Source organism: Bison bison, unplaced genomic scaffold (genome assembly GCF_000754665.1).
Source record: "Bison bison bison isolate TAMUID 2011002044 unplaced genomic scaffold, Bison_UMD1.0 scf7180017864307, whole genome shotgun sequence".
In the NCBI taxonomy this organism is placed as follows: Eukaryota; Metazoa; Chordata; class Mammalia; order Artiodactyla; family Bovidae; genus Bison; species Bison bison.
The window spans coordinates 5,717,870-5,728,479 of NW_011494879.1; the positions used below are offsets into that span (position 1 = coordinate 5,717,870).

The 10,610-nt window shown below is 43.0% G+C and overlaps 1 protein-coding gene across 1 annotated transcript in view; it reads left to right on the forward strand.

Moving 5' to 3' along the window:
- Positions 1–1,072: 1,072 nt before the first annotated feature.
- GRHL1 (grainyhead-like 1 (Drosophila)) overlaps positions 1,073–10,610 on the forward strand; it is a gene marked incomplete at its 5' end in the record, with an annotated part of 47,495 nt that continues 37,957 nt past the window's right edge. Inside the window, 6 exons of the mRNA XM_010852110.1 lie at positions 1,073–1,270; positions 3,874–3,944; positions 6,612–6,999; positions 8,061–8,137; positions 9,553–9,709; positions 10,430–10,541. Coding sequence (XP_010850412.1) covers positions 1,073–1,270; positions 3,874–3,944; positions 6,612–6,999; positions 8,061–8,137; positions 9,553–9,709; positions 10,430–10,541 — 1,003 coding nt within the window. The remainder of the gene's footprint in view (positions 1,271–3,873; positions 3,945–6,611; positions 7,000–8,060; positions 8,138–9,552; positions 9,710–10,429; positions 10,542–10,610) is intronic.

Consider the following 10,610-nt stretch of genomic DNA (forward strand, 5'->3'; position numbering starts at 1 on the left):
GAGGTAGTTTTCCACTTTTTTCTTTTTATTGACTTACTAAACAGAGCCAACTGAACAGTTGTTGAGGCTGTTTACATTTCAGGTTTTTGGAATCAGTCATGTTTGCTTTACTCTTTTAAGTTAAATCTTCTATAAGACTCTACTAAAGTTCTCCGTTGATGTTCTGGATTTTTCCCACCAAACTACAGCATTAATGTGAAGCAGTTCTTGCCCTGTGTGAAAAACCAGGAAAGATTTTTGAGGACAGATTCCCCAACCTATTTCCTTAAAAAAAAAATCTCTTTTTGTCCAGCAGCTTCATTTATTATTGTAGCTTCTTAAGTGTTTATCTCTAAGATAAACAGTGAACTCCCATGCCAGAAAATTGTCTCTCCTTATTGGTTTACAGTCCCCTTCGGCCACATTCCATGCTCAATCTGCCGGTAATCAGTAGAATATTCTAACTTTCTCATATACCCCCGAGGATTAAACCAAGTTATCCCTTCTTCCTTCCATCCCCACCTTCTCTCCCCCTTGTTGGTAGTTTGAGGCATGGCATCACCGGGAGAGAGAGGGAAATAGCAGTACAGCAGCCTGAGGATGGAACCGGATGTACTGTTGAAGAGGGGACAGTCCTGAGTTGCCTGTGTTTGAGGAGAGTACGTGTTCTCCTTGGCCTTGCTTTGTCCTTGGGTTTGTTTATGTAAAGCGTTTGAATAGCTTCACATTTTCTTGGAGTGAGTTTTTGACTTTTGGTTTTAGTGGGTTTTCTGTGTGTGTCACTTAGTGTGTCCAGGGTTCCACGTGAAGGTTAACTGCAGGTTCCCTGGCTGCCTAAATATTGTACATCTTCCTGGGTGATCCATTGGGCTACATTTAAGTGGGTTGTCTTCTCACTGTGTCTTAACTTACTTTACTAATGACGAAATGATGAAACAGTGGACTCTTTTATTGCAAAATCATGAATTGGCTGTTTGCTTTTTCAAAAATTAGCTTATGATGATTTGCAATAGAAGATGTGATTTTACACACACACACACACACATACACATATATATATATATATTGTTTTTTTCTTTTCTTTTAAAAAAAATCTCTCCCAAGCAAACGGCCAGTCTTGGTTCTTCAGAATGAAGCACTTTATTCACAGCGGCGTTCCTATACTAGTGAGGATGAAGCCTGGAAGTCTTTCCTGGAAAACCCGCTCACTGCAGCAACCAAAGCGATGATGAGTATCAATGGCGATGAGGACAGTGCCGCCGCACTGGGCTTGCTCTATGACTACTACAAGGTGGGTTTGCATGCTCTTCAGAACCCCGTAACTACTGTGCAAGGTGCACTTGATCCAGCAGGGTAAAAAACAGTAATTTGCTGGTAGACTGTAATGCAAGTTGCTTCTGTAGTGACTATAAATAGTTTAATGATGCTTTGACGTGCTGTGGTTCAAAGCTGAAAATCTACAATCACAGAATCAAAAGGTTGTTTCTAAAATGTATGCAGTAGCCAACTGTTCTGGCTCTATCTGAAAGGTGGAGCTACCACGAAAGAAGAAATTTACTGTGTCTTAATGAGGTTGATCATTTCTTCAGAGGTAGCTCTTAGCTCCATCAAGAGTGGACAGGGGTTCCCTTTGCCTGTGCACTAACCCTTTCTTCCTAGGTAGTCAGCGTGGTTTCCTTTCCCCTGAATGGTATTGAAGGGCATCTGATTGATTTGATTGTGAGATTTCATGGAAAAAAAAAAAAAAAAACCCTCATATTTTCTAGTTTAAGGTTCAGGATGTGTTTTATTGTCTGTTCCTTGAGGTTTGGATTAGTTTTAATTCAGTGCAGTCTGTCCTCTGCCTGAAGCTTTACCTGGTGTTTGTGTCTGGATTGACACCCCTGGTCTGTGTCGACATCATTATCCCAGTGATACCAGGTACCACCTACTGATTACCTGTACTGTGCTAGACCTGTTACCAGAATGCATGTTGTTTCTGATCCCTCCAGGAACCCTGCAAGTCCTGTGCCATTATCCCCATTCTTCGGGTGATAAAAAATAAGGTTCTCAGGTCACATGACTAGTATGTGCAGCCAGGACTTGGGTTGTGCCAGGCCCCCTCTTCCGTATGCCATTCTCCTTCCTGGGGGCGAGGCTTTGCTTGCTGTGTTCACTCTGGCATTCTTTTTAACCGATAACCCACATGCAGGGATGGCTATATATTACAGTTTATTTTCACCATCTTTTTGTCTTTAAAACGTCCACACGTATAGAAAACTTAAAATAACAAGATAGCTAACTCTCAGATTCACCAGTTTCCAGCTCTTTGTTACGTTCTCACACTGTATTCTTTTCGGAATACAAGAAATGCAGAGGGTAAAAGGCAAGGAAGATAGCTTGATTATCAAAACTGGGTGGGGAGGGGGAACCTAAACCAAAGCTCTATTTTCTGATGTAAGGCCATGTATCCAGCTTGTGTTTGAAGGAATGAGGTAAGGTGTTTTTTTTCCCCCTTAGATATGAATGGAAACTTGCATGGTAACCAAGGATGCTAGAAGAAACTTTGCCTGGGAAGTATAGCCACAAAGGGTTCCTTTGAAGTAGAACTTACATATCTGTTCTTCTTGTGGCTTGTTTTATTGACTCAGTATAGAAACTGTAAGTTCCTAAGTATTAATTATGAAGTTTGAAGTTAGATATTTTAAACTGAAACTTTCTAGAATGGGAGGAAACCAAGTCTAGTGCCAGAAAAACCTGTGTAGTAACACTAGTTGCAGTGATTGTATGTACGTGTGTTTTAAATAAAGGGTCCTGAAAGTATTATACATCTTCAGTTCAGTTCAGTTCAGTCAGTCACTCAGTCGTGTCCGACTCTTTGCGACCCCATGAATCACAGCACACCAGGCCTCCCTGTCCATCACCAACTCCCGGAGTTCACTCAGACTCATGTCCATAGAGTCAGTGATGCCATCCAGGAGAAGATAAATCCTCATGTCTGCCCATCAAGGGTGGCAGTCTTAGTAGTACTATATGTCAGCCTTCTTGCAACAGATGTGGGGTTATTTATTTTCCTTTTTTAAATCAACTGACTTGTTTCAATTGTTTGAATGTACCCCTCAGTCATTTTTCCATAATAACCTTGGTAAAGCTTAAAAACCACGTTGTTACTACCAGAAACAATAATTCATTCTGTCTTTAAGGGTAAAATAAGAATGGAGGAATAGAATTTCTACTTTCACGTGGTTTCAAACGTCTTATTGTTTTTGGAGTGTGTATTGCAGATAAGTTTCAGTTGGGTTGATGTCTACAGGACACCCACTAAAGTTGGCCTGCTCTCATCTGTGCAGAGAAGCAGGCTTGAAAAAGGAATAGACCCAACAGAGTCCGCTTTGTCCTTTGAGTGACAGACATTGTGAATCCCAGCATCTCTGACGAAATGTATCATTTGGAGCCACCGTTTGGATCTTGGAGTGAACTGTTAATGGGGCTGATGCCTTTGATTTTGCATTTGATCTGAAGGGAAGGGTAGCAGAGAAGAGCAGGGAGAACCCTGAAAGAGCCTGGTTGTATTTTCAGTAGCTTCTTCTCTGTCATGTTACATAGATAAATGGGTAAAACCCAACCAGAGGTATTTCTCTTAAGAGATGAAACCCACGCTCCATGACAAAGTAAATTTGTGATGTTCTGAGTTTCTTTGCCAACTGAATAGAAGCTGGTTTTTGCATATCAACCCAGTGACCAGATTGTAGACTCCTTGAGAGCAGACACTGTCTTATTCATTGTGTGTCCTGGAGCCGGGGCTCGGTAGGCAGTCCATAGTCACCTGAAGGGTTGCACTTACTGAAAAGCAGGGACTGTGTCTCTGCTTCGGGAGTGAGAACGAAACTGTGGTGTTGTGTGTTGATGTCTCAGGTTCCGCGTGAGAGAAGGTCATCAGCAGCAAAGGCAGATGTTGAGCACGCCGAGCCAGACCATAGCAAAAGGTAAGGTTTAAGACAGAGCGTGAGACAGTACACTGCAAATTCCCGGTTTCTGTGAAAGTTAAAGCAAGAGCTTGTTTAGGTGAACAGGAACTAGAGGAAAACACAGGTAAGTTGGACTCTTTATGTCTGAACACAGATTTCATTACTGATCTGCCCCTTACTCTGATTCTGTTACTGAGAAGTCACCAGTTTCTGTAGAAGTTCCCAACTTTCTCCTCATCCAAAGGGATTTTTTTTTTTTTTTTTACTAACAACATGACTGCACTGTTTGCTTATTTGTCTTTTAGGTTCTCTTAAGAACAGTGTGGCTTAAGGCAATGGCAGGGGTCCATTTAAAAAAGTCATCACCAATGACCTGAAATAACTATCCATGTGAAACTTAATAGAGTATGTTCAGCTGTATTCCAAATGCCTATTGAGGTTATTTTTGAAATATTTTAAGTTAAAACTTTCAGAAAATTAAGGCTTGACTTTATAGACCTGGGAAAGAAGCTAAATATATCTTTTAAATTGTCCTGAGCTCTATTAGTAATACAAGAATGAAACATTTTTGAAGAAAAAATGATCACTTGGAATCCCACTCTGCTGACAGTTTATTTGTTTACTGTTTGGGCAGGGAGGTGCATTTTATGTGGTTGTGGTTGTATTCACAGGTAGGATTTTCTTCTACTTAATATGTTCCATAAGTTTTTTCTACATTACTGTTTTAGTCTTCATAATTTGGAAAAGGGCTTATAGCTTTTATTTTTTACTTTTTGTTACAGGCACTTTCAAACATAACAAAAGTAGAGAAGTAGCATAAGCCAATAGGTACTCAGCTTCAACTGTTTCAGCTTAATTCCTGCCGCTTGATCCTTGTTGCTGCTGTTGTTGTTCAGCCCCTAAGTCATGTCCGACTCTTATGACCCCACGGACTGCAACGCACCAGACTCCCCTGTCCTTCATTGTCTCCGGGAGTTTGCTCAAATTAATGTCCATTGAGTCAGTGATGCTATTTAACCATTTCATCCTCTTTCGCCCCCTTCTCCTCCTGCCCTCAATCTTTCCCAGCATCAGTGTCTTTTCCAGTGAGTTGGCACTTTCCACCAGGTGGTCAAAGTATTGGAGCTTCAGCTTCAGCATCAGTTCTTCCAATGAATATTTAGAGTTGATCTCCTTTAGGATTGACTGGTATCTGTTTGATCTACTCTTCCCTTTCCCCAACTTTCTAATTAGTTAATATTTAAATTTTATTTATTTTGCTGGAGTATTTTAAATCAAACCCTAGCTATCCTCAGTATCAGGGCTGTATCTGATTTTTGCTGTTACAAAGCCTTAATGAACAACTTTCTAGATAGCTTTTTCTTTTTTCTCCTTTTTCTCTAAAGAAATTTCTTTAAAATAGTCATGGAAGTGAATTTATGGTTTTAAGTTTGAATATTTTATTGATCTTGAAATCTGCCAAATTACCAAATTTTTTCCTTGTATCAGCCTGTATGATTTGAGGGAACTTTGAAAATTTATGAATTTTACCCTAAACTAAATATCATCTTATATTGCCCAGGATATTTGTTGAGCCAAAAGTAACTCTATGTTGATGTGTATGATGGTTGAATACAATCACGGGGTGAGGGATGGTGTTGGTGAAAGTGAAAGTGTTAGTTGCTCAGTCCATGTCTGACTCTTTGTGAACCCATGGACTGTAGCCCACCAGACTCCTCTGTCCATGGAATTCTCCAGGCCAGAATGCTGGAGTGGGTAGCCATTCCTTTCTCCAGCGGATCTTCCCCACCCAGAGATCGAACCCAGGTCTCCCGCATTGCAGGCAGATTCTTTACAAGCGCTGAGCCATCCCGGAAGCCCCCCAGGAAAAGTGCCGGCGGTGGGCCCCCGTGTGCCAGGCATCACTGTGCCCTCTTCAGTGTTCTCCTTTCATCCTCATCACAACCTTGTGAGGATAGGTGCCATCATTACCCTCATTTATAGATGAGCATGTGGTTACTAAGAGATCTCGAATCTACCTTATCTGACTCTGGCATCTATACTTTAACCACCAGCCTATACTGCTCCAGTTAATCACGAGTGTAGCTTCAGACTGCTAGTAAAATGTGCCAATTTTATGGGGGTTATTGGAAATAAAATATAGTAGAGGAAAGCTCCGGAGAAGGCAAAGGCACCCCACTCCAGTACTCTTGCCTGGAAAATCCCATGGACGGAGGAGCCTGGTGGGCTGCAGTCCATGGGGTCCCTAAGAGTCGGACACGACTGAGAGATTTCACTTTCACTTTTCACTTTCATGCATTGGAGGAGGAAATGGCAACCCACTCCAGTGTTCTTGCCTGGAGAATCCCAGGGACCAGGGAGCCTGGTAGGCTGCCCTCTATGGGGTCGCACAGAGTCGGACATGACTGAAGCGACTGAGCAGCAGCAGCAGCAGCAGAGGAAAGCTCTGAGTTCTCAGCATTCCAAATGAAGTTTTACTCAGTGCTTTGACTTGTAACTGTAGAGGGCTTTTTCCTTTCTCTTGTGATGAGTTATCATGCCATTGCCTATTCATTTGGTTTCTACCAAGTGTGTTATTATTATTATTGCCCAGGACCCAACAGCCCAGTGCCTTTCGGAAAGTTAAAATTGTCCCAGGAATTGTCTCAGCTCTGAGTTTGAAAACACGCTTCTCTCTCCTTAAAGAAATGTACCAAACGTGACAGAGCAGCCCCTCATCTCTGCTGGCGAGAACAGGGTGCAGGTGCTGAAGAACGTGCCGTTCAACATCGTCCTTCCCCACGGCAACCAGCTGGGCATCGACAAGAGAGGACACCCGACTGCCCCCGACACCACGGTCACTGTCTCCATCTCGGCGATGCCCACCCACGCCATCAAGACAGAGAGCCAGCCCCACGGCTTCACTGTGGGCATCCCCCCAGCAGTGTATCACCCCGAGCCCACGGAGCGCGTGGTGGTTTTCGACCGGAACCTGAATGCTGACCAGTTCGGCTCCGGCGCTCAACCTCCAAATGCGCAAAGGCGCACACCAGACTCTACCTTCTCGGAGACCTTCAAGGAAGGCGTTCAGGAGGTACAGGAAACGCAGGCATCTTTCTAAGACGCTGTGTGTTTGTTTAAGTATTGGGTTCCACCTCTTCCTTGTTATATAAGCTTGAAACTCAGCCTGAAGTGAGTGGATTGGGAACAAAAGAGGTTTCTCTCTCTCTCTCTCTTTTTTTTTTTTTTAAAAGAAAAGGTCCACGGGTATAATTTGTAAACTAAACCTATAAAACCAGGAATTATTATCAAGGGCACATGGCTAATCTTACCAGCAGCTGAGTTAACAATTATGATTTCAACCAAGCGCTTTGCTGGAGAGTAAGAAGGAAAGCCGCATACATATTCTTCCACAGACAACAGTCACAGCCTCACAGTCTGTTTTCAGCTTTGGTCCTCAACCAAAACAAGCTCCCCACAACCGGTCTTAGTATAAAAGGAGTTATCATATATTTGCCTGGTATTTCTTGGTTGGCAGTATTGCCCGGGAGCAGGTAGATCTCAATGACAAATGCACTGTGTGACATTTACCCATCACTTCCAATACTTCTGAGGGTTTCGGGGTGATGCACATGTCACTCAGGTCAAAGTGAGGGACTGAGGACATTTGGAACTGTGTTTAATGACTCATGGGGTGGCGGAGAGTCCCTCCCCGCTTACAGAGTGAATAGAACAGAAGCCTTTCCTGAGAAAGCACCTCACTCCAGCCAGCCACAGTGCCAACCTGATACTGTTGTCTGAACTTGGTTCAGTGGCGGAGTTGACTCCTAAGGGTCATGAGATCTGGGGTACAGACCCCAGAGTTTGGGCAGAAGTAGGATGTGTGGGAAAGGTGGGAGAAGAGAGAAGGAAGCGCTTTGTGAGACCACCTGCATAGATTATCTTAGTTTGATCAAGTGGTGTATAAAATGGACATTTTTTTCTTTCTAATTTTCTCTTTAAATTTTTTGTAGAGTTAAAATTTTTGTCTTAGACGAGTTCTAAAAGAGTGGTGGGTTGCCTTAAGCCACAGACTCTGATGCTGTACCTGACGTCGGTCTTCAGTGAGCCTGATCACCAGTTACATCCTTGTGGCTTATCACATTGGTATTTCAGGTTTTCTTCCCCTCGGATCTCAGTCTGCGGATGCCTGGCATGAATTCAGAGGACTATGTTTTTGACAGTGTTTCTGGGTAATAGTTGTCTTTCAATTTGATTTTTAACTTGCAACTTGTGCAACTTAACTCTTTTTATTAATTTGATCTTGAAAAATCAGAGGTGGCTTTTGGCGGCTTTCAACTCTACCTTCCTGCAGTTAGTGTGGTGACATCTTTGCTGGAGGACCTTTGCTTTGTTTTAGTGCATTCAGTTTTGATCTCTGAACTGTGTTTCTCGTTTCCCTGATTCTTGGTGTTGGTGCTTTTCCTTCCTTTAGTTTCTTTATGTGATGTAGTGGAGTGGAATCTCAGAGAAGACATGAAAGGATTAAATCAGATCTGAGGTCCGTTCTGTTTCCAAAAGTATATGATCCTGTGATAATTTAGGAATAGCATCAAGTGGATAAAGGCTTTTGTATTTTTATTAGTCTCACTAATTATAAGCCAACTGTTTACTGGACTGACAACCTCTTTTATGCATCACAGAATTACATCGCACTCTGCAAATATGAATATTTTCAACATTATATATAAACATCTTCAGGTTTTTTAGGAGTCTAGGAGTTCATTTTGTAATTTCATTTTATGCATTTTTGTATGTGCTGTATTTTAAAATAAAAGTTTTATTTAAAAGTCTAGGATTTTACGGGAATCTGTAAGGCACAACTGCATCAAGGTCCAGAAGTCACAAACTCCGGTCCCTTCAGGACCTGAGATGCAGGGGTCAGTAAGCTTTTTCTTTGAAGGATCAGATAACAAGTATTTCAGGCAATGTTGGCCATACGGCCTCTGTTGAAACTGCCCAGCTCTGCCCAGCTCTGGGCTGTCGCACAGAAGCAGTCATAATGCAGAATCAAAGGGCATGGCCACGTTCCAGTAAAACTTTATTTATAAAGATAGGGGTAATGTGCCAACCCCTGGCCTGACAAGGTTATTAAACAACTTTAGGGGGATGTATAGGTGGGGCTAGAAGATAATAGAAATGTAGAGGACCATGGAGTACCATCCGAGGACATTTAAATTATAGGTAAAACAACAAAAAAGTGCTACGCGGCCAAGTCAGTTTTCGTCAGAGGCCTGCCAGCCTCCCGTTCGCAGCCCTTGCTGGGTAGGCACTGGGCTGGCAGCGTGTCCTTCGAGATCTCCTTCCAGAGTGCTTGGCACTCATTCGTAGCTTTAGTATCCTTAGCCTCCAGACCTGTAGTTTGTTAACATGGCTTCGTAGGTTTTCTAGAGGCGGTCTGTAGTCCCACATCTGGGAGGCTCTCTGGGCCGCTTGAGGTGATTTGGGGAAGAGCAGCGAATGCTGGGGGTGACTTGACACTGTCTGTTGGGATGTTTCACCTGCGGTGTGCATGCGTCCACCCCGCAGCGTCTCACGTCTGAGCTCAAGCATAGGGGAAGCTTCCAGGGGGGTGGATTAGAGGTCTGTAACTTTTATTGTATTCTAGGAACAACTTTGAATACACCCTGGAAGCCTCCAAATCGCTCCGACAGAAGCCAGGAGACAGCACCATGACATACCTGAACAAAGGCCAGTTCTACCCCGTCACACTCAAGGAAGTGAGCGGCAGCGAGGCCGTCCACCATCCCATCGGCAAAGTCCGAGTGAGTCCTGCTCTGGGCCGGTTGGAGCTCTTTATTGCCAGGTCCGAGGTGGATCTCAATTAAGATCCCCGTGGTGGAGACTCCGTGCTCCCACTATGGGGAGATTGGGATCCATCCCTGCTCGGGGAACGGGGATCCTGCATGCTGCATGGGGTGGCCAAAAAATTAAATACATTTAAAAAATAATGAAATTGCATTTTCATTTCAAAATAATGAAATTTCTTTTCAAAAAGTTTCAATTTCAAAATAATGAAAATTGTTTAATTAAAAAAATATTTATTATTTTAAATGTTTTATTTTGTATTAGGGTATAGCCAAATAAAAATGTTGTGGTGAAAACAAAACAGTGTTGTATAAGTTTCAGGTGAACAGTGCAGGGACTCAGCCATATATATATGCATGTATCCATTCTTCCCAAAAACCCCGTCCCATCCAGGCTGACACATAACACTGAGCAGAATTCCAGTAGGTCTTCGTTGGTTTTCCATTTTAAATAGAGCAGTGTGTACATGACCTTCCCAAACTCCGCCACTATCTGTCCCCTCTTTCACCCTGGCACCCAGGAGTTCGTTTTCTAAGTCTACGAGTCTCTTTCTGTTTTGTAAATTCATTTGTATCATAAAATTGCCATCTCAATTCACTGCAAAATCAAAAAACTAGGTTTTCTGAAAGATACTCAGCCCTTAGTGTCTGTATCTGATAATGTTTCCTCTCTCCCAGAGTGTGATCATGGTGGTTTTTGCTGAGGACAAGAGCAGAGAAGACCAGCTGAGGCACTGGAAGTACTGGCACTCGCGGCAGCACACGGCGAAACAAAGGTGTATTGACATAGGTAAGGAGCCCCGGAGCCGCTTCCATTCCCAGAGGCGCTCGCATCCAGATTTTTCTAAATCCAGTTATT